General features: G+C 39.8%; 1 protein-coding gene across 1 annotated transcript in view; it reads right to left on the bottom strand.

The window, feature by feature from the left end:
• The window catches only part of SPIRE1 (spire type actin nucleation factor 1), a 70288-nt gene extending 53970 nt beyond the window's left edge, over window positions 1–16318 (bottom strand). The window contains exon 1 of the mRNA XM_035901620.1: window positions 16187–16318. Within this exon, the coding sequence (XP_035757513.1) occupies window positions 16187–16318 (132 nt within the window). The remainder of the gene's footprint in view (window positions 1–16186) is intronic.
• Between the last annotated feature and the right edge of the window lie 11578 nt (window positions 16319–27896).

The following is a 27896-nucleotide window of genomic DNA, read 5'->3' as shown; positions in this document are numbered from 1 at the left end:
CCCCAGCTGTTTCTGGAATACGTGTTAGGTGTATGGTTACACTGTCTTTACACAGTGGACTAACAACATCCTGCTCCTCAAAGAGGCTTGTTTCAAAACTGCCAATTAAGTGAAAACCAATTCTGCATCCTCTCTTAGTTTCAGAGAAACTGCGCTCCGTTGTTTCTTAGCAGAATAATGGAGGAATTAATAATATAAATACACAGTAATCTGAATTTGCTAGCTCTCATCCTTTGACTATTCAGTGGAACATCAATAGGATTATTCATGAGCAAGGGCAAAATCCTACAATTTATATTTGTCCCATTCTCCTACGTGAAATGTCAACCCCTGCAACATTTAGCAAGACCACTAGTTAGCCTGTCAGCAGCAACCGTTTTCTAAAGCTTTCTGCTTCACAACAAGGCACCAGCTCCTGTGTACATTCGGCAGCCCTCATCTGTACCCATCACACATCTGCATTTCATGCAGGAGCAGCAGCGTGGAGGACGGGACGGAGGCAGCTGGGTAAGGAAACTAGCTTCAGAAGCGAAGTAGAGGCGTAGATGGGGAAACATGATCAAAGTGGATCATTAAAGGAGAAGGGGAGTGGCTGTACATATTCACAGGGCTACCTGTAGCTGTTTAGCTAACAGCCCATTAAGCTGTGGAACCACCCTTTACATTATTTAATAACTTAGACCCAAGCAATTGATAGCAAAGAGTTGCACCCTTGTAATGTCATTTTGTATGGTTGTCTGCCAAGCTTCTCAGGTCCTCCTTAGGGCTGGAGGGTGCCTTCTTACTGCAACTACTACTTTTGTTCAGCAGAAAAGAGAGCAGAGTTGGGTTTTCTGTACCAGGATGCTTGGCATATGCAGCAGAGAATGAGACCAGGATCTTTCCTCCCCTCTCCCCAAGCCTCCATACAAGCATATAAAGCAGTCATTATGCTCAAGGTACTGCTTGAAAAACCAACAGAGCATCTCTTGGAAAAAACAAAAGAAAATAGTGAAATTTTCAAACAGAAGAAAAGAGAAAACAGTTTTATCAAAAGGCAACAGAAAATGGCATGGAATGACTCTTAAATCAGAAACCAAATCTCACTGACACACACAGAAAAGGAAGGAAAGAATAATGCAGAAGAGAGGTTGTTCCTCTATCAATTTTTCAATAATGCCCATCAATCTCATTACTAAACAGTACATGTTTACATACGTACTGAGAGACAATATATTAATGTAAGGCAGTTTTATTCATGAGCCACTTAAAATCCAATTAAAATGTATCAGCTAAAATAAAACCATGCACTTTCCTTGGCAGCAATTTACAGTTCACATATAGAGCTTTAAAATGTATGTGAGTGGGAAGCTTGTTTGTTTTTATGTAAAGTGCTGAAACTTTTCTTGGTAGGCATAATAATAATTTGCTTTCATGTTTTGTCCTGAAGCATGACTTTTTATTCCTATCCAAAAACCCCCAGATTTCCAGCTGCATAACCAAACAAACTGCATTACTAACATAACAAGTTTTTAAACTTCACTCCCAATGAATACATCCAGCAACTTCTAACCAGTCTCATTTTGCTTTCATTAGATCCCAGTGCATGGAAACCTATTCTGTTCCTTCATATATGCCATACTGCTTATTTGTAGTACCTGGAAATCAGGTCTTGAAACTCTGATTGCATGAAAAAAGCCTATAGAAAAATTCTTCCTCTTCTTCTAGGCAAGTATGCTTAACATTTTTTTCTTAACATTTATAGCCATTGAATCTACATTGCAATTGTCTTATCAAACACATCAGTTACATAAATGTTAATACTTAAAACATATGCCACTCCAATAAGTATGAACAAAATTATTTAACCCACAATTTATTGATTAAATACTTGATTAAAAATAAAACTGTAGTTTTGACTCAAGTACACATCCTTGCTTATTCAAGCAGAACAGACATCCAATAAATCAGAACTTAAAAGGTGCTATTTTCTCCTCAATTCCCTTTATTTCTAGTGGTGGTGCCCTTTTTTTACCTTCTCAGTGCACACTCCATTCCTGGAAATTGTCTCTAGTATGGTAATTACTAGAAATTGAATTATCTAGAGTCAACGGCTTTGACATACGCCCTGTATATAGGTGGGATTAACCACCTGTAGGGACTGCAGATGGTGTTTATACTGCCCTGCCTGCTCAGAGACTTGAGGGAAAGACAGCTTTAGTGCTTTGCCTTGGCTCCACACGTTTCTCGGCGACAGCAGCAACAAGAGTAAAACCAGCATTCCGTCAGCATTCCAGGCCACACCATATATCCCAAACTGCACTGAGTCTATACTATGGGGACTGTAGTTGTGCTGTAGGGGCTCCCTCCATCATAGTAGTTGCCTTGCAGTCCGTGCTGCATGTATTCTCACACCCGTGTGACACTAGGAATTACCAATTCTATTTTGCCGATGGAGATCTGAGGCCGATGCAAAGCCCACTGAGCTGATCGGGAATCTTTTCTGATAAAATAAAAAAATTCTGGATCAAAGCCATAGTTGACCCAATCACATAAGATGCTACAGCATATTTTTCCATCATGTCCCTGCTTTATCAGTCCATTTGCACTCATATCTGCTAAAAAAGTTTCAGTCTCCATATGAAAATTTCGAGTGGACAAGTGTAGTGTATTATTATGCATCTTGTAGTAATAGGTGGTTTTCCTGAAATCTTAAGGCCTGAACTCATAGGAATACATACAAAATGTAATCTTCATTATTTCTAATTAAGAGATTGTGAAGATTCTAGTACAATCTAAAGACTGACCCCTTGCTCCAATCTTAAAATATATTAGCTTTATTTTAACATCATGACTGCTTGGAGGGGACAGGAATGAATCCTTGCTTCTAAAAAGGCTGAACAACACAGACCTCAACTCAAAGATACAGAGAAAGAGAGATTGTATCTTGCTAATAAACTAAATTCAGAAACATTTCTTTTTCTTCCCTAGGGTTTGGCTGTTCTTTCTAACAGTTAGCTTGCTGATTTCAAAATATGCCACTTGTAGAAGGAGGCAAAGCCATGCACCTTGGCAACTCTGATTGCAAAAACAAGCCAAGTTTGTTATATTTTCAAAAAGAGCTACTTGCACTTCCAAATGCTTAGCATACTTCCTGAAATCAATTTCTTTGCACACTCAAAAAAATTGCATTAGAAAAGAAATACATGGTTTCAAGTATTTGAAGTGTCTTCCCAACTCTTATTACCCTGCTTTTTATTATCATAAAATAATTTTGCACTCTAAGTTATTTCAACCACATCAGATAAGTCTTACTATTCTTATCTAGGAAGGAGCCTTGTAGAAACAAGCATGTTCTGCAGTAGAAGGGATGTGTCCTTGACAGACAATAGTTAAGGGAAAAAACACACAATAAAAAACAACAATAAAAAACCACACACCGCAACCCAGCTACCAGCCGCCTCTTCATCAAAATCCTATTATCTGCAAGGAAAAAGAGAAAATGGAAGGAGGCAAATCACTTTCCTCATTCTCCAGTCAACTGCTGCATGAGTGCTTTGTTTTCAAACACAGCTCTTAAAATAATTAAACGATTTCGTGCCAAGTGTTCTAAGGACCTGCACCACAGATAATTATTTACGTGTTCTCAGTTACATATCATGAAAGATGTATCTCTGCAAGTCAGGCAGGAACTCCCAGCTCAGTTCTCCAACTTCAAAGCTACCTTTAAAACCCTTGGCACTTGCAGAGGCTTCTAGTGCCTGTCCATTGAAATAGATGCTTTTTCATGATACACTTACCAATGCCTTCCAAGGCAGAAATATAAAAGGAATTAAATCTCTGGAAGGTAATTAATACTGTAGTGACCTGAGTCCATGGAGAGTAAGGTTATCAAAGGGGTGATCGTGGTGGAGCACTCTCCTGCATGTAGTCAAAGACCAATTGTTACTCTTGGGTAACTCTTTTCTGTACTGACATTTTTCATGATAAAGCCACTTTTGAGGGCTGAAACTCAGGGCAGTTATTTTTCAGATAAACAAAACTTAAGAGCAAAGCACAGGCAACTAGAAATGCAAGTATATAAATCTATTTCAAACACTGCTACCTTCGGCATGATGAAAGCCCGTTTAACATCAACTTCATGTAGAAGGACTTGATAGAGATGGGTAAAGGGACAAATCCAAGCCACTGGCAAAGTGCCTCAACTGGAGTTTGTTGACAGCTCTGAACTGAATTTAGGATGTACCGTCACATCGACAAGGAGTCTGGTGTGAAACCGATGAGTGTTAAAGCTTACAGCTTGTTCTGCCAGCAAAGATAGCTGAAAACATCACTTTCTTGTCAAAAAGCCCCAAACTAAGTGTTTCTAAGGGACTTTTTGCCAGTATCCTTAAGTATACGCCAGGGTCCCACAAGAAAGATGACTTTAAGTGGAATCTGGGGGAGGCAGGGAAGGCGAGGGGGGCTCAGTTCCCTCAAACTCTGCGTGACACCAGCAGGGAGCTGCCAAGAAACCACTCTGCTTGCAGCGTCTTCATTAAAAAGCTGAGATAGCTGCCAAATTAACCTCAAAGAGAGGTTATCTTCATCTGTCAGAGTGGTGAAGAAAATTATTAATCATTTTATTGTGGTAGGCACGTAAGACAATAGAGGTTAGTGGGGGTGGGGGGTAGGGTGGCCTAGTTATCTCTCCAGTCACCTCACCTCAGCATTTCGCTGCCCTGCACCCAGGCAGAAGTAATACCCAGTGGGAGATTACAAACCTCTTGAGTTTCGTCGTTACGGCAGAAAGTGTCCTGGATGCGACACAGACACCCGTCCTGTTTCACCTGCTTGCTTGACCCTAGAGCCAGGCCGAGGCCTGATGGCTGCCATGCATCCCCTGGCCAGCAGGAGAGCGCCTGGAAGGAGCGGGCATGTCCCCTCGCCCCCTCTCCTTCCTCAGCCGCTCGTGACAAGAAGTGGGCCCATGTAGGAAGGAAAACCCAACCCGCAGTGTTCAGAGGTACACTTTTGGCAACTATTTTGCAGTTTGGGTTTTTTTAAAGGTTTCCCATAAGGGCAGATTTCAACACTTCTGCTGAAGATGACACCATGAGACCAAGTGCCTCTGGCAGCCAGACTCTTCACTGGAAAGTCCCCGGCAAAGTGCCTTGGCTCCGAACATAGTAAGCTCCATTTCCAGGACAAGAAATTGCAATAAATGCCCCTCCTTTGCTCACCAATGCATTCAAATGTGAAAAGGACTGACATCACCCTTTTAAAATGAGCACAGTGGTTACTCTCAAAGTAAAGCAGACCACGTGTTGACCTCCAGTTACACTGCCCAGAATGAAAAATCAGGACAACTGTTTGAGACACCAAATGACATCACTTTAATTAATGAAACCTGTCTATCAACATAATTCACTTAAACACTTGTCACGTTCAAAGCTGCTTTAAAATTACATTAAAGGGATTTACAGAAACTGTCCCCAGCTTTCTTGGTCAAGCTAAGGTACAGGAATCCCTTCACTTTCTATATAGGTTTATAAGAAATTAAATGCAGACACAAGGGCAAAATTAACTTACTGAATATTTTTATTTCCAAATGTATGTGTTGCCTGGAAAACTTTCTATTTCTTTTTTACCTCTGAGTCATTAAAAATATTTCTACTGTGACACAATTCTTCTGTCCAGACATGAAAAGACTTAATAAATCATGCTATTACTCTCCTGAACTTTCATTTGTTTGTTAATATTACACGATACCACAAAAGTCAAAGATTTTTTAAAAAACAAATCCTATAGCTCATTTTCTTCCCCCGATGCCGTCATGTTTTCAAACATCACCTTAAAATCTTTCCATTTTAAAAGGTGGATCGAGGACAGTGACATTTTACATCTACCTGTGCAAGTGTGTGTGACTGCATAAAACACATATGGGGGCTTGTTACACACAGTATGATATAGTGGACTGATAGACATGAATTGATTAAAAAATTTGGCTTTGTGAGAATTTGCTCATCTAAGGCAAGTGTTGGTCTTAGTGCTCACATCAAGAAAGCTTGGCATGCTGAAAAGGAAAAACAAATACAATTGCTTATTAGGACCTTCTTGTCCCAACTCCAAGCTTGCTTTGTCCTAAGAGAAAGCCAGGCAAAAACCCCATACAACTCTCTTTGGCTTAAATCACCCTAAGTATCTTGTTCTTCCTTGCCATCATGAACTCAATAACAATAAAACAAACGCCTGTTTTTTCTAGTGTTTAAAATCAAGTTTCTAGCCTCTTTCTCAGAGTTGCAAATATATAAATAACAATAAAACAAAGGGGTTTATTCTCTCTTCAGGGCAAAGGCAAAAAACCTCCTCTGTTTTCCATCCAACCAAACTTCCAAAGAAAGTCTTCCTAGTGCCTTCTTTACAGGCTTTACACAAAGCAAACTCAGAGCAGCATATGAAGCATTGCCCTGCGTGCAGCTGGCTTCCTTTAGCACAATCCCTTAGCTCCCTGCCTTTGCCAATCCCTCAGCTAATTCTTCTTCTTTACATGGTTTAAGTCTGGGTCTCCAAACAGCGAGTAGCCGTGGTTGCTACTTGGCTCTGCCAGTTCGCTTCGTCTCCCCACACAAAATCCCTGAATTCCCATGCCTGCTGCCTTCCTATAGCATCCAGGTTAGCCTACACCTTCCCTTTGACACATGCTCTGGAAAACGTAGTAGGATCAAGGTGTTTTGGGTTTTGGGACCGTTTTGTTCAGTTGCACAAGTCAGTGTGACTTCCTAGGAAGGCTGCTAGATTAAAATGTTCAATAATTCTCCACAACTATGCATACAAGACTCATCTGCACAGGTGCACAAGCTTTGGGATGGTATGGCCCAAGCGATCCAGTAAGGCAAAGCTAGAACTACCTAAGACATGCACTGACACCATCACCCAGAAGAATACTGCTTTTCCCACTGTGTTATTTAATTAAAAATATTTAAAAATCAATCATTTTAAATTCACTCAGGCCATGCATCCTGCGGACAATAATCCTTTGAAAGCTACCCCTTAAAGACTGCTTCAATTACAATATATTTAAGGATGTTGCAACCACATGTTTTAAACAAAAAACAACTGTAAAAATCCTTTTACTAAGAAATGCAAAACATTCCCTGTCTTCAGACCAATCTTTGGGATAAATACAATATTCTGACTTTTAGATTCAGATTTTCAAGGGACAGCACAATCTAATATACACTTCCTTCTTTGTATCAAATGGCCTTATCTCACTTAAATATTTTTCTGAAATACAGCAGGCAAAAGTACAGTAAGCAAAGGGGAGAAGAAAATAGCATCATGGGAACACAGTAATCAACAGCATTACTAAAAAAAAAAAAAATCACATAGCTAAAACAGAGAGACTATTATTTTGGAAAATTAGTGGTACTTTTAAGTCAAACAACTTTCCTCCAAATGTTTCATTTCTTTTAATACTGTTACCAGCACTGAAATAAATGCACCAAAAGAAACTTTGCCTCAAGCCCAAGGCTCCCTCTTGAATAATTCAAAAGCAAGAAGATCACAGTGGCTTAATTAAAGGGCCCTTGCTCCGTTTCTTTCTTTTCTTTTCCCATGTTGCTGTTACAGTACAATATGTCTCTAGAAGGAATTAAGTAATTTTGTAGCATCTATGTGCTTCCATTTTCTTTGGCAATACAATTGTATCATCCTTAAAGTAACTCTGAACTAGCAACACTGACAACTGAAGTACCCATAGTTTTTTACACAGCTGCTATCAGCAAGAAAAACTTCTGAGCATCCTCAAATCCAGTCATCTGTGTCCTGGCAAGAACTAGAAAAAGCAAAGCTTCCACAGTCACTTTTCCTCTTGACCCCGCTCTTGAATGGGGAGGTGGATTGTGAGGCTCTAACACCTCACAGAAGTTAGAGACTCCAAAATTTATAGTGGACAAGCACTGGGAGACTCTGCCGTTGGACCTTTCATTTCAGCCTGGAAGGGCTAACATTTTCCCTGAGCTAAATCAGTTGCCTAATTAAGAAGTTCTCCCCCACCCCATAAATCCCACACCTCTCATGCCTGTAGAGCATCACAGCTACAAGAACACCTATACTGCCCGTTTCAAACAAGAGCTGTATATGCACAGCTTAAAAACTGCAGAAACAAGTTCATCTCCTGTTTTGAACGTGGTCTGTGAGGGCAGCTACTGGGAACCTTCCACACATAACGCTATACGAGAGAGAAAATTGTCCAGCAACTTTGCATGTCACCGTTATTTTACGTGTCTACTAAAACATGTATCGCACGCATAATGTGAATAATGCAAGCAGCACTGATAAGATACGTGGGGTATTCCTTATGGAATGTTAGCATTACGTGGAAATCAAAGAACACTTGAGCCTTGCAGACATGATAGAAGATGCCATGAGAATCTGTATAAAAATGGCCTGCATTTTTAAAGTAGCGAAAGGAGCCAGTAGAGCTAAAAAGCTAGCTGCAACACCACGAACACCCAAGACTGCAAAGTCTACATGGGTGGAAACCAGATTCTGACAAGATGAACCTTTGCCAAACCCTAACATAAGACAAGCTGATGTCCTGGCCAATTTTTCTGAGCAGATCTACTGCCTTTACCAGGCTGACAGTGAATCTGAAAAATCCATCATGGCCTTCTGTGCACTTACCAGTTTCCACACCTGGAGACGGGGGAGATGGCTGAGAGTTGAAGAGAAGGACTCTCAGGTGGATCCCTTCAGCTTTGGATGGGTCCATCTGCACTGCCCAGCTGAGTGCTGGAGTGAATCCGTAGGGCAGACAAGATATGGATCTCTTTTGTAACAAATGGCAGCTCTGGTCTTTTTTTACTTTGTTAAGGGTCTCTACAGCATTACTGTGTTAACTGGCCAACCATTACCCTGATTTCCAGTCATTACTTAGAATTTCAAATGAATCTGATCAACAAAACGTACCTTGTGAAAGTAAACACTTATTGATCTGTTTTAGTCTCCAGGGTCTACTTTAGCAGCGCAAGCTAAAACACAGGTTCCTTGATACTTCAGACTAAACCTCATACTCAGATGTGTTATTTCTAACAGACTGCTCTGCATGTTTCAGATGTTTGTATTTTTAAAAGGAAAACTGGAGCTCTGTCCTGACAAATTCTGCACTTTACACGCTATGGGACATATTACCACCAAAGAATCCTTCCACCTCAACTGAAAACTGGAACTTTATTTTTACCCATGCATAAATTATTTATAATAATTGCAGCATAAAGCAGATGGTAAAAAAGTCCATGCCCTACTCTGCTTCTTTTAAATGCATAAAGGCCACACACAAATTTCAGGAGTATTCTAACCTCCCAATACATAAAAATAATCTGAACTCCCAATCTGTGTTTCCTGTTTTTGTTGGACAACTCCTTGGATTCCTCAGACTATTTTAGACCTTGGACAGGTTATACCAGTATAATTATGTGAATTAAGGGTACAAGGGTTTTTAACCCGTGTCGATGCATTACTGTGAGCCATAATGGGGAGGTAAGAATCACGTCAGAAAAGTTGATTTGGTTTTGTCTCCCAGCCTGGAATAAGACACTCCAACCCATCTAAGCCCACACCTATGGGAAGGATGTTTCCACTGTTCTGTATGAGAATAATTAAAGCAAGGGGGATAAAAAAAAAAAAAAAAGCCCTTTTTACTGTTTTTACTGGTAAGACCAAAGTCATGAGGGACAACTTCCTTGCGAGTACATTTGGTATAATGCAGTTCTAAGCAAAACCTCTCAAAATAAACATTGTGAACAGTACAAAATTGCTTCCGCTTCTACTTAACTTTCACTTGCAGCTTTCCCAGTTGTCATAAATCCACTTGCTCTGCAGCTGTTTATAAAGCCCTTCATATCAAAACCCTATTATTATTGTTAAACAAATTTATTTTAAAACCAACAACATGGAGATACTGCTCATACATTACAAAGACTCAAACACAGAGAGAGACACTTCTGCTTTATTTTGCAGAGTTTGTCCTCAACTCAGCTCCAGTACCGGAACTTCAAACACTGACTCCGTTCATGCCTCAGCCAGCAAGCAGAGTTTACTCTGCCAGTCCTTCAGTTGTGCCTGCACAAATGTTTGAGGGGACTTGCAGCAAAACAGATGAGGGAACTGATGGAGTTAAAAAAAACAAAAACAAAACAAAAAAAAAATTTCAGGATGCTCCAACAAAAAAACAGGTGACATGGATCCCAGCCAAGGTGACAGCACAGACAGAAGAAACACACTGTGGTTTGAATGAATAACCATGATGTACAAGGCTTGTTTGGGCAAGAGAAAAATAGCAGGTTTACTACAAGGTTTACCCTAAGACAACTCCAAGTTAGCTCAAAGAATGGTGAAGGAATAAGAAAATGCTTATGGATGGGTCTCACTCAGTCAAGATCCACATATTCCTTTGTTAACCCAATCTCAGCAACTGTTTTTCCCGGACCTTCGCAATATCTGTGAGTCTAGCTGAAGACACTCGGTAGTTGATACAAAAAAGTGTACTCTCAGTCAGCATGCTTTGGGAGAGTAAGAGCCCAAAAGGGAATGTTTTTAAGCCCCTGAGCACAGGAGATGAGCACTGGTCCTTGGGACTTCGCTGCTGAACTCTGTCACTGAAGTTCCCACTTCCATCAATGCATCACAGAGATTAAGGGTGGCCAAGGAGCGTGCCAACACAAGTCCTCTAGCTGCTCAGAGCAGCATCATGAAGGTCCACCTTCAGGGGCCCAAACTCCCCAGGGGCATCCACCTGAGGGTGCCCTGTCAAAGCAGTATGATATGAGAGTGTGTTCACAAAATCATTTTGGGACATCTTTGGGTTTCTTTCTAGCTTACAGTCTAGAAACTGCAAAAAGGAATAGCCAAAGGAGAACACACTCCCCCTCAGAAGAGGTATAAAAACTAGATGGTTGTACTTTCAGGGACCCCAACAGTTGGGACAGGAGGTTCCCCAACATTACAAAAGGAGTCTCAGACACCAGGTCTGTGTGGACAACTGAAGATCCACAGGTAGAAGATGATAAATTTTTGGTCAAGCCAGTAAATCAAGCTCAAGTTCTGTGACAACAAAAGTGAAGGGAACTGAGGATTTCCAACCCACTGTAATTTCAATTTTTCTCCCCATGAACATGTGGAGACATAGATCGCCTTTTTCTAAAAGAAGATCCACGAAGATAAAGACTAGCATGTGACATTTGAGTATACTACAAACAAGACCCAAGAGAAGAGAGCTGATCAATTGTTGTAATTTTTGAGTGTCATGATTTTCACAAATGGCCAATGCTTTCTTATATATAATGAACTGACAACATCTGGGGCATTGGTTACCATCTCAGTAAGGTTCCAAAACGTTCACCAGCTTCAGACAGAGTTACAGGATACACTGCAAGTTGTTTTGCAATGAAACATAAATAGTGTTCTGCAGGCTCATACAAAAAATACTAAAGCTACATCTCACTAATTTTAGCCTCATGGGCTAGGCAAAATTATGGGCCTTTGAATTCCAGTAACATGAACTCTTTAACTGTCTGTCATAAACAAATATCCAGACTTGTTTTTAACTGCATTTTCTGGTTCCTCTCTGACAGGTTCCCATATTATACTTACATGGGGTCATACCATCTACATGATAATAATGGATGTCCTCAAACTCAGAAGGGAGCCTCCAAAATACTTAGATCTAAATGCAGATCTTCTCCTCCTACCTGTAATTGCATGGAGACAGGACATATTCTTCTTTTCCTCTGTAACTCTACACATGCCATAGATAGTTGATCTGTACTACCATCAGAGTACTCAAAACAAAACACAAGCAGATCAATATCACCGCTGTAAATTTCAGTTCCTTCCAGCTGAAAGAAGTCAGCCAGATACTTGAACTACCAAGACATGTGAGTCACCTAGACCTACAAGTTTCTCATTTTAGAGACCATGCCAATGATTTAAGGACAATTAAAAGATCTGAAATATGATGGGGGTGGGGGTGGTGGTGCTGACAGAAACAATTTATTCTTCCTCTTTGCTTACAAGCAAAGCACAAACAAGAATTTCTACCAATAGAAAAATTGCAAACCATAATATTGTTTACATTTGTTATAGCAAGATAACAGAATAGTGCACATGCTGCTCTGAAAATAACTTCCATACAAATTAAAAGGTCAGCATGGAGATTTCCTAAGTATGAGTTTTGTTTACTATGGGACCTGGGTCACTAATTCATCTTTGTGAAGCAGCAGTCGGACAACAGTTAATTTTTGGTCAGATTTAGCAAACATAATTACTGAACTACCTAGAAGTGATTAGGTAGGTAAGGCCTGGGACCAGAGGCCACTGAGCACCGGGGGCCATCCACCTATATTTGTCTCTGAGACAAGAAGGTGTGACACAGCTACAGATAAGGTTCCTGTTAACTTTCAGGAAGAAAGGTGAACATAAGTGAGAGCAAGATACTGGTTCAGGAAGACCACTGCCTCCTCATTTATTTCCTATGAGACCTGCAGAAAAAGGTAGGAGAGGCAGTGACAAAGGTTAGTGTCACGATTTGCAGATACTACTGACAATAACTCTGCTCTGGTAAAGTCTAGTACTGGCAGTAGCAATTTGGCTACGACAATGTTCAAAGCTGGAGGAAATGACAGGGCTAGGGCTAGGATGGCAGTTCAGCTCAGTAAATACCAGCACAGGATAAAAGCCTGATACCAAGGGGTTGTGTGGCTTTATTTACATCTGGAATGGTGCTGGCCTAGAATAAAGGATAGTACTGGAACTGGGTTTAGGGTTGGGGCTCAGGCCAGCACATATTGATAAAGTGATAAAGTGCAGCTTAGAAAGCACCACCAGGTTAACATGAAAAGTGGTGCTGGCTTAAACCATGTGACTGCAGAGATCTGTGGGATAAGGACTGAGATAAGATTAGGAGTGGAATTAGGGTTTGAGCATACTCTGGAAGAAGTTGATAAACTGCATCATCTCGTTTCAGTATCAGGGAGGGCCACACGCCGTGATAAAGGTGCCACATGACAGGACTTCGCACACCCTTAGCAAGCCCTGCACCACCCAGCGTGCCAGGCCTACTCTGCCTGTACCCTCTGTCGACCCAAGGCTCCCCAAGCTGCACGTGTGCCATCAACCTGATGCACTCCTGACCCCTCAGAATTACTGTATATGTACACTTCTGCCCTTGTGTATGTGCACAGTGAACCTGGCACTCCTGAGACGTACGGATTTCCTGTACCGTATGTGCAAGGTGTGTATGTGCTGCAGATGGGGGCAGGGAAGAGGGCCCCAAAGAAGGAAAGCATCTGTCTGAAAACATCCAGTCCTTACTGTCTCTATTTCTCCCTTCATTTGCACTAGGGCTGCCATACCCGAAATACATCAAAGACTGGCAACCAACGTCTCCTCTCTTCACAGACGCATTTCTAAAAAGGTCTGTGCAGCAGTTTGGTCCTGCCAAGGAAATCAAAAGCCAGATCAGTCAAATATACCGAGAAGCAGCACAAAAGCTTGTCTGTGTCTTCTCCAAACAAGAGCTTTGCCAATGATCATCTTGGCAGTACCATTTAGCACTTACCCTTTTCCCAATTCTTGGGAATAGGTGTCCACCACATTATTCAGCATTTTCCAGCTTAGGGGAGGGTTCAGGACTGACCTTGCTTGCTTCGCATTACAGAAAAACCTGACACATATCCATCTCTGTGTTTTAATCACAAAACAGGCTCAATGCACATTAGTGATTAATGGTGAAAAATTCAGTTTTAGTGGCAGACAGGCCTTGGACCTGACAATGACACTTTCTGGAGAAGAACAAAACATATAATCACACTTCAAGGACAAAAGCACGTCCTTACTGGTGATTATATAGTTAAAAACCTTAAAAATCAATATAAGTAGCACACAGTCCATCTCTACTATTTTCCAAGCTTGCAGTTTAGAAAATGCAGGGTAGGCAAAAACGACAGTTGCTCAATTCAGTGAGCGAACTTCCTTCAGCATTCACTACAAACTGCAGAGGAGAAAACTTCACAGTGAGTCTGGCTAAGAGGGAATTACAATTACCGAGCCTCATGGTCACAAGACCACACACTACTGTTGTGAAACAGTCACTGGGTAAATAAGGGTGTAGCCTGCAACACAGTTTACCACTAGTGTGTGTGTGTGTAAGAAAAAGCCACACACAAAACACGGTCTTACCCCTGAAAATGTATGAAGTCAAGAAAAAAGGATATTACAAATCCACACTAATGGCAAAAATGTGGCAGAATGATGCTGCCATTCTAGTACATCAATGCAGTAACAACACAGAGTAGGGGATAAAAGCAAGTCGCAGAGTTAAGCCTGCAGCAATACAGGCACAAGCAACAACAGCAAGAAAAGATAATTCCAAGAGATGGAGGAGTAGACATTAGGATGATGTAGAAATAACAGCTGAACTTCAGTTCAGTGAGGTGAAGTGACAAAAGCAGTACATTTCCAGAATGATAAAAAAATAATAGCAAAAGATGATAAAAATTAAAATGTAAGATGCTGATTTAAAAACATATAAATAAGCAGGTACCTCAGACTAGCAAAGATAGGTATTAAACAAAGCAGAACCAGAAAAATGCCATTAGCTGCCTTAACAGCTGAAATACAACCAAACATTTTGTTAGCCTTTTTGTATTTCAGGCATGTGTAGCAGTGTAACTGAAAGAGTTCAGAGAAGTTTCCCAAACTTCACCTTTTCTTGTTTGCAGAAATCAAAGAAAGAACTTGCAAAATAATCACTTCTGCAAGCTACTGCCCTCAGTTCTGCATACACAGATGTCTCTTCTGCCTCTGCACTAGACGAAACTTCCTCTAATGATCCAATTTTGATTATCCCACCAAATCACAGCATTTTTGCCAAACTGGGGGAAAAGAGGATATATTGCATCTACCCTCTATGTAGCACCATGCTGTTTGGAAGAGCTCCGACAGGGGCTTAGCAGGGTGCTGCTGGCCACTTCTAGAGAAGATGACTGGGTAAGGGGGAGCAGCAGAGGGAGGAGAGAGCAAAGCAGCCTTCATTCCTGCCAGCAGCAAGGGCACCGACTCAGCACAGCAGGGAGCAGCAGGGGCTTGAAGGGGAGAGTACTTCGGCCAGCCAGGCCCTCCCTATCACAGGAGAGCAAAAGGCTGTTTCATCCATTTCTCCCTCTGACCCCTGCTTCTCTGACGGAGGAAGAAAAAACAAAGGCATTAAGCATTTAGCATTATTTCTGATGCAAGGAGGGTGCAAAAGCATCTCAAACAAAAGTTACTCCCATTCCAGTCTCCCTCTTTACTGTCAATCCATCAGAAGTGGCAGGTGTCTTCTTTCTGCGTACTAACACTTCCTGATGTGCTACCTGGGACAGTCTTCTAGGCTCAGCTTCCACCACTACACTCTTAACTTCCATGGCACACTAAGCTCTGGGCCTTAGATATGACTTGCATTTCCAAAGAAGCAATATACAGGGTTCAATCCCCTGGTACAAGTTAGCATACAATTTTCCAACCTGTATTAAACTCTCAAATTATTTATGAGGTAAACTAATTATACAAATTTTGTCAAAATCCACTCTTATTAATACCTTTGTCTGTACTAAGAGCTCATTGGGCTCTAAAATTTGTACTGAAGACTACTGTATAGAAAACAGAGGGTTAATACTTCTAAAGGATTGTTCACGGTATCCCAGATAACATTAAAGAACCTGTTGCAATTAAAATTCAGAAGCTGTATTTCCAAATCTCACAACTCAGGTCAAGAACTGCTTCAGTAGAGGAGGGTGGCAAAGGAAGAAACTGCTAAGGAATAATTAAACTAATACTGCACTAAAGAAAAGGTGAATTAATTGAAACAGCCCATGAGGTATCCAAGCGTACACAAAGTAATTGAACAGATCTTACACTGGAATGTTGACTATCCAGTGCATGGATGAAATCAGAATGGGATATTAACGGCATATCCAATGATAAAGTTGATCATGGATTTTCTGTTGCTTATTGTCAAACATTAAATACTCCTGCATGTCATTTTTGCAAGCAAACCTTACAGAATGACCAGGGAAATCAGAAAATGATACAGCGAGTATCACACTGGACAATAATATGGAAAATAGAGTTGATTTTCTGATTGATAAAAACAGTGAGATATCATATAAATTGCCCATTACTGTACCTTCATGACATCTTTATAGGAATGAATGGCCTCAACTTCTTCTTTGTCATCATCATTGTCATCTTCCACTCCTTCATCCAGAGCATCATATCCTTCATCCCTACTCCCATCTGTTTCTGTGGTATTAGTCATGTGGTCAATAAGCTGCTCCAGTGGAGGACTTAATTCCCGCTCTTCATTGTCCTTCAAACCATAGTCCAGGGCTTTATAGATAATAATCCCTAGTGATTCAATAACCTATAAAAGTGAAAAAGAAATATTTATTAATGCCATTTACGTGAAAGAATAGGTCAGCCTAAGAACACCCTTTTCTGGTGTAGCAACTAAGAAGGCAATAAACATCAAAATTAGAGAGAAAAAATGATCTTCTAATACCTACAGTAGTACTTTGGTAATGCAGCATAGAACATGCAAGAGCAGGTCATACCACATCCCTACCACTTTCTTATTTCAAAATCTGAAATAAAAAATTTGTCATTTAAAACCAAAGCAGGACCTTTTTAGATTATTTTCCCTTTTTCCTTCTAATATGACAAACCTCAAACTATCATTACTCTAGACTTTGTAAGACTATATTACACGCATATGACCTTTTCTGGGGGAGGCAAGTGGAAAGAAATTGAAAGAAAGAATAAACTAACATGAGATGCCTCCCGCAAATTAATGACACCTGGAAACCGCCCTTCAGTTTTGGCATCTCTTCATTGACCTGAGAGGTGTCTGGACACAGCTGTGGACATCCCAGGATTAACTCACTGAGCACTGGGACATCAGCCCATCAGCCTGTTGCACAGCTAGTGGAGGCCCACATACAGCACTGAAACTACCAACAACTGGATAGTAATGAGGTAATACCTCAATTCTTCATTGAACTTGAGGCTTTTTTGTGCTGTCAAGAGCAAAGCAGACAACCTCTTAGTGTAAGCTAGCAAAAAATTGTCATGAACATCCCAAAATGCTAAATACACATTTTCTTTCTTGACATTAGTTATTTTCTTTACGAGTAATCTTGAAGCTTCTAGCATTTCAAAGATTTAAAGAGATGGCATTTCAAGCTGTGGAGTTTGGAAATGGGTATTAAGGGAGAGGGAAGGGAAAATGGGCTTGCAAGAGTAAACCAGAAGAAGGTCATGTCGCTGCTGGGAGATCCTTGTCTGACAAGGGAAGCAGGACTGGAGTTATTGCATGTAATCTCTGATCTTCCTTGCGTGTTGGGATGGCTAGCATGTCACACAAATGAGCAGACTCCAGTGTAGGAGTAGCTGGCGCTAGCACAACTTTAATAACAGGAGCATTTCTAAACATACCAAACCTTGTAATCAAATGCCATTTTCTCTCGTCTGGCTTTCAGTACTATCCTGGTCAACACACTTTTTACTGCAGATTTTTGAAATTCTATTTGGGTAAATAGGACGACACAAATGGATTCTTAAAACATTCAGTTTGACTCTAGCAGCTTGCTTACTTCAGCACAGCAAAGTATTTTTGGTCTGAGAGGCTGGAGATTAGCAAAGATTTGAAATGACATCCTATTAGTTTATCTAGACAGACAATTTAATGAACTAGCTGTAGCCTGACAGCTTTACACTTGGACACTTCATTCCTCTGTTGAGATTATTTGCAGTGCAAATTCACTTTGCAAGCCAGTGGCTAATAAACAAACATAAAACCCAATACATAAACCCCACCCTTTTATAATTCATTTCCAATAATTTTGATAATTCGATTCAATACAAATAATTTTCCTATGCCATTCTCTTGAAATGTGTTTATACATATTTGGAAAATATTCTTAAAATGCAGTTGAGAAAAGTGATCAGGCAAATTAATGAAGAAAAAATGGTCTTGATTTATTTAGTTCAAAGAACAGCTCTGACTTGGGAAATGCTAGTGAGACAGCAAAGTATACCAGGGAAGCATCACTGCATGCTTGCTCAGCTCTCGTACCCTTCCCCAGACTTCTGCCATGACCCACTTTGGAGACAGGACACTGCACCATATAGACCTTAAAAAGATAATAGATCAAACTGATATTTGCAGCATATCTGGCTTGCTTCTTAGAGAAGCTACTTTGTAGTAGCTGTCTTGTAAAACTTCTATTGTTAAAAAAAAATAATCTGAAAATGTGAAAATTTCACAAAATAAGATATATTCTACTGGTAGACATGTATGTTCCCTGTAACTAAGGTTCTGAGTACAGTCTCAACACACACCCCGTCAGCAACTGAAAGGGAACAAAAAATACCAAATTAATTCCAATTTGAAGTAGGCCTAAATGAAAATTAAGTATAACTGAATAATCACTTTGATATTTTAAATACTTGGGAGTAAACACAATGCGAGTAATTTTTAACTTTAAGAAAAACTAAATTTGAAAGAGCTTAGCATATACGAGGAGGACTGAAATGTCCAAATTAGATGCAAAGAAAATAATGTCTTGAGCCATGCAGCGCTGGCTGCTGAACACAGCTTCTGGATTTTGCTACACCAACACTTCAAAAAAATGGGGGGGGGGGAGATAAAGAAAGTGCACTCTCTCTGCCTCCTTCTGTTTGGGAAGAGGATTAAGGCATTCAAAAGCACCGTGGCTAAAGCTGGATGACAGCTGCTGCTTTCTTTGATGTATCAGCAGCGGGGCTTTTGCAGTTCAGTAATATGGCTTGTGCATTTTTCCCTACTATGAACAGATTTCATAATCCATGCAAAGCTAACACACCACAAAAGCCCGCAATAGCACCAATTCAGGCCTATATTGCAGTCTCTCGGCTCCTTATTTAGGAGTCGTGATCAAGACCGTTATTTATTCAGTGTCCGTCAGTATCACAGATTCTTCTTGCTGAAAAACAAAGCAGCAAACAACTGAGAAACTTTGCTTTGACTTGCATGAAAACTGAAAACATTGAGCGCTCTCAGTAATACCGGTTTACTGAGGACCTTGTAAAACCACGCAAGTGCCAGATGTATATCAGACAAAAGTCACAGAATCGTCAACGCTTCTTCACATGGTCAAAGCTACTAATGCAACTCCACACAAATAAAACTTCTATGGCTACATAACTAGAAACATAATATGCAAGGTTAGGCAGTCATCTTCTGGCTGCTTAAGCAGGAAAGCTGTCACTTTGCCTGTAATACAAATCAAATAAAACAAAAAAGAAAAAGCTTTTCACAGTTGAATAGATGAATTGATAAATACACGGAGTTTTGAGTTGGATAATCAGGGACTATCACTTATTTTTTTAAAAAGCATCAATTATTTACAAAGGAGTCACTGGTTCTAAACTGCACCGCTTGCTAATTTCACACAAAATAAATAACTTCTGGCACCTAACAAGTGACAAGCACTGGCATCGTTTTCAATTATATCTGTGAAAACAGAGGTATAGTAGGAAAAACAAGGCTAAGAACGGACTTAGAAAGGCTCTTTTAAACCACAGAGTTTTACATTGACACACCAAAACAACTGTACGACACTGAAATAAGTGCCAGCACTAATGATAAATGATGCTGCTTGATTCAGATTGGAAAAAAAATAATAACTAAAAAAAAAAAACCCAACAAGTTCTGCACCTTGAATTTTAGAACTAATTTGTTCCTCATTGATTTACATTTTGGCAAAGGACCTGATCTTTGCAAATCAATCAGTGGCTAAATAGCTTAAAAAAATAAACAAGGAATTCTGCATTATTATGCTTTACACCTTCTCATCAAGTTCTTTTGAAAGTCATGGCCTCAGACCAAAAAAAAAAAACAAACCACGTTTCCCACAGACTGAACTTGTACTGTTGTGCTTAAATCATTAGTGAAAGGGGAATTTTGTCTCACCGTGAGTATTCTTCCAGTTCCTACACCAGCCTGGACTCAAATTATACCGCTCTTTTGTAACAAGTTGTGATAAAGTTTCCGGAGGACTTTGACTTCAAACACAATGTAGAAACAATATCCTCACACCCCTTTTACACACACAGCAAAACTAAAACCCAAACCACTCAGATTATTTTCATGCACAAACACTGCATGGAACTTTCCATTCCATACACCCTCCTCCAACACATTAAGGCATGCCTCTTGGAAAGGGGTTCATTAGGGTTTCAGGACTTTTACACGACACAAATTGTTTTTCCCAGTGAACACTGCCAATTTAACTTTCTCAAAAACTTCAAATATACAGCCTTTTTAGAGGAACCAAACATGTTTGAGACTTGCAAAAGTCTCATGTGAAATTACTGCAAGTACTTCACTTATCTTTTTTTTAAAAAAATTTCAGAGAAAAATCTTTTCCCCCTCAACATATATGTATATAATGTCTGACTCTTGTTGAAGCGTAGATGAGAAGAGGCAGAATCCGCCTGCCATTCCCCCCCACCCCACCACACACACAATAGGGCACTGTCTGAGCCTTCATCCCCTTCCTAGGCTTTCAACAAAGCCACAAAGCCTAAGGACAGGCTTGTACTTACAGCAGCAAAAGGCTTTTTTTCAGCTCCAAAGGCTGTCCCTCCCTAAAGTTCTCCCTTCCTCCAAAAGCCACTCAGGTTTTGTATCCCTAAACTGGCATTAAAGATGCCGTAAAGCTCCAGCTCCTAAGGTGAGTCAGCTAACTTCGAACTTTCCCACAGGGACCTTGGATATGGCAACCAGACACAACAATAGCTGCATTACTCCTGCCCCGTCTTTTATGAATTCTAATAAATTCTTTATTAAAAATGTATATGACAATTATTATTTTTAAGTGCTCCCATTTCTTACCAGCAGATCTCCAACACACTTTATGAAGGAGAATCACTCTGCCTTATGGTGAGAGCGCCGAGAGCCCGGAGCTGGCGTTAGCCACGGCACTCCTTAGGGCAGAGCTCCTCTCCGCCACCAACTCTGCCACCACCCCTGGCATTAGGCAGCACTTAATCTACAAAGTCTAACCTGTCCTACTGCTGACTTTAAATTACCCTTCCAGGAGATCCACACTGCGCTTCTGGAATCACAACGCGCAGTATAAACATATCCATAGACACCCTTGAAGGCAAGAGTTACGTATCTTAAATTTTCTATGCAGACAATTTCTATCAGGAGAAGACACACAAACACGCACAAGTTTTTGGGATAAAATTCTGTAATACAGTCCAAAAGACAGGGACTGTTTAAAGACAGGCATGTTAAAATTTTATGTAAACCCAACCATTCCTCTCCAGCTAGACGACAAAGGGAGCAAGCCATTGCTCTGGTTATCATTTCCATTTGTAACAAAGTAATTTGTTGTTTCTTCAGTATCCAAGCTTGGAACTGAAAAAGACCATGCTTTTAGGAAGGGTGAACAACTGAGTGGGGTTAGGATAAACCAAAGTACCGTTTTCGGTGATTCACCTCACCCTTAGATGCCCTACATAACTCTCAGGAGTACCCCACAGAAGAGTATGTCTAAATAGGTTGTTGTAGGATATGCATTGCTGTCACTGCATACCTCGGGTATACTAAAGCAGTTTTTACCACAGCATTCCCCAGTGGAAACAGGCTAGCATTACCCAGGTTTTAATAGCTGGGGACATTGCTAAATTTAAATATGACCTTCACTAAATTAGAGCAACTTGCAACAGACTGTCAAATGAGAACAGTGAAAAAACTTCCAAGTGCTTCTAGGTAAGCAGCAAGGATTCAGAATATTTCCAATGAATCAGATGAATCAGTCATTTCCAAAGAATACAGACGGAAGATATGGGATCATTTAACTTCTGGGTGATGATGGTTTGCTACTGAAATAACGAGATACTGCTTTCTGCAATATAATAGCCTTGCTATTTAAGACAAAGCAGTAATATAAGCAAAGAAGAAAAAAATCAAAGTATGTCGGGTAAATATGAAAGGAAATTAAATACACCCTTTTAACAAGATTCAGTCTAGTTTAGATACATTCAGAGTTAGGAAAATTTCTCTACCATATTTAGGGGAGATCTTTTTTCAAAATGATTTTATACCCATGAGTCTTTGAATGCACTAAGTGCATAGAGAGACCTACTTACTAGTTCTTACATACATTAAAGAGATTCAGTAGAAGTTATACCCATGAGTCTTTGAATGCACTAAGTGCACTAAGAACTTACTGGTTCTTACATACATTAAAGAGATTCAGTAGAATAATTGCTGAGCAAAGACACAGAACAAGCCTAAAACATACAAAGGGGATGCTTGCTTTTGGGGGTTTTGTTTTGTTCCCCCCAAAGTGAATATGTAAAAATTTAAGCAGTTAAATGTTGTCAGACTCGGTTGCCTCTAATAAAGTAGCAGTAATTTAACTGTGTGTTTATTAAGGCTCAAGTGTAATATAACTCTCCAACTTATTCAAACATTCTGATAATTATAAACAAGTTTTTGGTTGTTCAAGTTTCACTACAGATATTATCTAAGGAGAACTATCATTTATTAGCATAAATGAAAGCAGAATTTATTCCACTGGATCACTCTCAACTTATGTTTTATCTGCTGCATTAAAATATTGGAAAAAAACCCCCTCATTTTTCTTCTAGTTTTTGTTCATACATTATAATCCCCAAGATTAAGACACATTGTTACTCTGTTATTAAGGAATTTATCCAACCTGAAGGAATTTCACCGAAGTGACAGTTCATCCCCAGAGAAAAACAAAATTAAATTCCCTGATTTAACTGTGGAGACTCCAGTAATAGCTGAAGCTCCAGTAGAGGAATTAGGTGCAATAATTAAGTAACACAGATGGTGAAAGTTATTTGAAAGTTCTTAAATACACCTCTATTCATGTCACACTTTTAAGAACAGGTCACGTTATCCTGACCCCATTTAAGTAAATGGCAGAGATGGTGATGACATTAAGAATTCTAAGGTCGGCATATATTTGCTGAAACAAATAGTCAGAATGGGTATGTTGTTACATTTCCCTACTGTAGGCTTAAAACGATCTGAAAATTGTCTTAAAATACCGCACCTATTTAGGATTTTAGGCACAGTATCTCATCTTGATTTTTTAAGAAACAGTTTATTATCACAGCCTATAAAAACAATTTGCACAACAACTTCATTCAAAATCTTAGCGGCTTCGAAATTACGTACATCAAAATTAAGTTTGCGAAAGCCCCAATGACTATCGAAATGCTATTTTGAAATACAGGGAGAATATATGGTTTTTATCTTAAGTTAAAGACATAAGATCAGACCATGTCACAAACATCTGTTCTAGTCCCCTTCTCATGTACACCAAAGCCATACATCTGCTATTACTCTTCAAAGTAATGCTTCTTACACGTAACAGGTAATTTTTTAAAGAAAAGTTTCAATGCAGTAATCATCTGATAAATCAACAGGCAGTAGTATTAAATCAGAAGCATTTAATACTACACCTATCCAACCAAAACTATTATTACTCTTTTCAGCACACGTAACCCTTCAGTATTGCTGACTTGACTAAATGAAATCAGGTCCAAACAAAGTTTTTATTGTCTTTTTTTTTTTTTTTTAAATCATGAAATATACTTAAACATCTATTATATATTGTTTTATATAGGAATAGAAAGCAATCAGGAATAGAAAGACTTTAGTTGACTACCAAAACCATAACCAGGCTACAGAAACTCCAATAGGGTCAAATTTTGTAAAAGACACAAATTGCCATTTGCCATATCAGCTTTGAATAAAGCTTTACTTAGATGACACAAAAGTATCAGAGTAACTACAGCAAAAGATTTTGTAGTGAGAGAGAGAAGCGACCAGCTCAAGGGAAATGGTACGAAGGAGAGTGAAACTAGTTCAGTAGCTCTGATCCGGAGAATTCATGTGCGACTGGTTTAAATTTGGCTGATATTGCATACCTGCCTATGGTCTGTCAGACAAGCTATAGGAGAAAGATAATAAAATGCTTGCAGTAGCTTTGATTCCGTTCAGTTTATGGCAGTCATGAAACAATGCAAAACACGACTTTTATTCAAAAAAATCTAAACAGTTCCAACTAATCTACTCAAAAAGTCAGTTTGTGTTAACTTCTCAGCCTTCCCACACAGATTTCATTTAAACCACTACAGTTGCCTGCTACAGGCTTGGCCCCCATTTAATTAATCCAAGAATTAAAGTGAGTAAACACCTGCTGCAATATAACCCATTTCTTCTCCTGTGAGTCAAGAACTTTCTCACACCTGTTTTCCCCAAAATTAACAACTACAAAAGCCAAGCAAACAAAATACCCGTACAATGAAAGCTATTCTTTTAAATACAAATTCTTGATTAGTTAAAGTTTTACATTTGCATGTATGTCTCATAAGCTCATAAGCAACAGCTTTCAACAGACTTTACAAGAGTTAGGCTGGTTTCACCATATTTGGCAGAGGTATGTGTGCATTTCATGTGTTTCACAGACGAAGTAGTTCACAGAGACAGGCAAAGCACCTGAACAAGTTCGCACAGAGTTGGAAACACGACAACTCTTCTGGTTTAACTGTAGCTTTCCTAAAATCCATCTTTGTCCATTCCTGAAAAAATATGTCCTTCTGACTCCTAACAGACTTGTCAGCCAGACTGTTGCAATTCCAAGATTTCATGCCTAAACTCGATGATGTCAAGAAACAAGCCCAAATGTAACCACGCAACAGGTCCTTTTCAAAGTGATGTGCCACAAAAGGAGGCTGACATACGCTGCTGCTTTCTAGTGACTGGAGTATTCATTGACCATGCACAAAGCAATACGAATTTAATGCTGCTTGTCTTAAAGGTACTGAATATTGATGGGAAGTCAAACAACCACCATGAGAAGGTTGTCCTTTTCATCCAGAGTGAAGGAGAAACTCCAAAGATGTCAATGGGATGTTGGCATTTATTATCATAGCCAGCCAAGACAAACCACGCACAGCTACCAACACGGTCTTGTGGAATAGCGCTCAGCCATACCTAGGCAGATACCTGTGTGGGACTTCTTCCCTAAAGAAACCCAATGGGAATTCACACACAGGGCCTGTGAACAAAAAGCTAGAAATTTGAGACTCTTACTGAGAGGTTTTTTGTTAGTCAGATGTGCAAGGAAACTTGAGCTTGATGTTAAGGACATAACTTGACCATGAAATATGTAAATTTTCACATGGACTACCATGATAGTCCAAGGAGTTACTAATGTGCCAGACAGCTATTCATTTAGGTCATGTATGATCTCTTACTTTGTCCTACAAACAACACTACAGGCTGACAAAGCCTCTGCAAAGCTCCTGATTTTAAGAATATTCTTCCACATCCTGTTCCCCATAAGCAGCAACACTGGATACAGGCATTTGGATCACTGGCATTCAAACAAATACTCCTCCAAGACTGAATGCCTAAGTGAACATAAAATATTTTAGTAACGAGCAAAGGGAGTTACCGCACAATTACATCCGAGCTCTCGCAATGGCCTCATTGGAAAGACTGGAATTTGCTAGAACAATTCAAGAAAGCACCAGCAGGCACTGTTGACAATTTACCTACTCATAAGAAGATATAAGCTTGACATTATTCTTTAGGTCTGAAATTCAGATACAATTGTAGCACGGAAGGCTGACTTACCCTAAACCGAAAAGCAGCAGAATGTGTGGCCAAGCCCCTACAGAAAGCTACCACCTGCTCTTTGGGCTGCAAAACCCCAGAGAATCCAATCACAAAATGACACTCAGTTTTCTATTTTCTTCACTGCTCCTTCTCAACAGTGAGATCCCTCCCAGAAGAAATCCATATTAAAAACATACCTCTATCACAGTTAAAGGTTTTTGATATACAAAACATACAGTTTATAACCTCAGGCACGACGTACCATAGCACAAGATATTCTAGCACCTGCCATCTCCCAGTCATCGCAGTGCTGAACTATGACAGTTTATTATCCCTGCTGGGGACAGCCATATTCCAATTGCTGAGCATTGCTTTATTGCTCTTTGCCAATAATGATAATATCCACCTATTTTAGTATAGCAATGATAATAAAGATTTGCTTACAGTTACAGCTCAGAAGTGTTGTGCTTTTTAAAAAAAATACACGTGCATTTTATGCTTAGATTAAAAAAAAACAAACAAACCAAAGCATTCCTGACTCTGACTCTCTGCAGAAATCTGTATCACACAGCCAGATTTTTTACAGTGCTCAGCACTTGGTCTTCTAATAGAGTAGCGATATTATCTAGCTCATTTATTTAGCTGCTTAGATAGCAGCCACATTACTAAATATCCAACCACTGGTGGAGAGGGATTACATCTATGTAAGCTGCACAGGTACTTGGGAACAAAAAAATAAAAAGGCCGAAGGTTTTGGTTTTTTTTTAAAGGTATGTGTATATCAATTAACTAGACTTACTGTCTCAAAATCTGTAGTGAAATTCTCTGTCTTATTCAGTGCATTTTGTGCTGCTTGGGAAACTTGAGAGTTTCACAAACTTTAAGCCTAAAAGAGCCAATCTTAAGTTTCTCCTGTGCTGAGACCTTGCTAAGGGATGTGCTAAAGTCAGCTCCTGTACAAGCCACCCTTCCGTCCTCAGCCCAAGGAAAAGCAAGATATGTAAAGATGTGTATCGCAGGTAATGTGGTAGCAAGGGTAAGGGGGAACACCAGGGCAGAGCGCCCTGTCACATCCATAGGACCACTATAGGACACCTCTAACACAGTCCTACACAATTCATCCCTGGATCAAGGATTCACAACAAGCGCCTCAAAGCTTCCTCGCTGGGTTGCAAAGAACAGAGCTGAGCACAGGTGTACAAGGAGTATAAATCCCCTTGGAGTTCTCATGCTTTGGAAATTAAAATGATGCTACAATATTCCCCTGCCTTTCTAGCCACATTCTCATCCTTTAAATGACAGAATGGGATCCCTACTGGGAAAAAGAAAGTCCAGTTCGTACTGTGGCGAATTCCCTGGTTTTGGAAACATCGCACTTTGTTTTTTATAAAATAACAACTACAGTTCAGAATTTCTAATTTCTAGGTAAGTATTGTAACAGCATCTCTAAGTCAGCATATAGTTGCCTCAACAATATTCTTGACACAAAGCAACCAAAGAATTCAATTCCTAAATTTAGTCTTATCTTTACAGCCCCAAGCTCCCTGGCAAAATAAATTGAACTGCCCTTCCTAACCCCATGGTAAAACACAGGCACTACTTCCTCCATCCAATACTTCAGCCGATGTCAAGTGTAGGGGGCTGGAGGTCCTGCGGGGTTTTCCTAATTCCACACTTCTTGTGAGACCTCACACTGGTCATTTCCCCTCTCCTGTAACAGTTTTACCGCCTGTAATATGCGGATATTGACCCATTTTCAAAGCTTTGGATGAGAAGTGCTGTGCCAAGTCTACATTATATTTCTGCATGTCATGCACTCAGGCTTAAACTCAGCTGGAAGTGCCTCTAATCATCCAGTTTTGCCTATGACTTTTGTTCCCTTTAAGCTAGGGAAGAAAATATGAAAAAAAGTACATGCCTGAGGCTAATGGTTAGGTTTATCAGCTGGGTGCAATGCAACGCACAAAACTGCTTTTCTTTGAGAATATAAAGCAAGATGTAAGAGTGATTTATTTAAAAGTAAGTAGCACAGGTAGCCAGAGAAAATAGCTACTAAGAATAGACTAATAGATTGCTCTAAATTTCACAGGAAATAAATGTTGACAGCACCATCCCTTTGCCTTGTTATACCAATGTAATTATACCTACCAGTCCATGCTCTAGAGAATCAATGTCTTGGAGT

The sequence above is a fragment of the Egretta garzetta genome, unplaced genomic scaffold (assembly GCF_000687185.1).
Source record: "Egretta garzetta isolate BGI_Z169 unplaced genomic scaffold, ASM68718v1 scaffold259, whole genome shotgun sequence".
Classification (NCBI taxonomy): Eukaryota; Metazoa; Chordata; class Aves; order Pelecaniformes; family Ardeidae; genus Egretta; species Egretta garzetta.
This window is presented reverse-complemented; position numbering and strand designations above follow the sequence as displayed.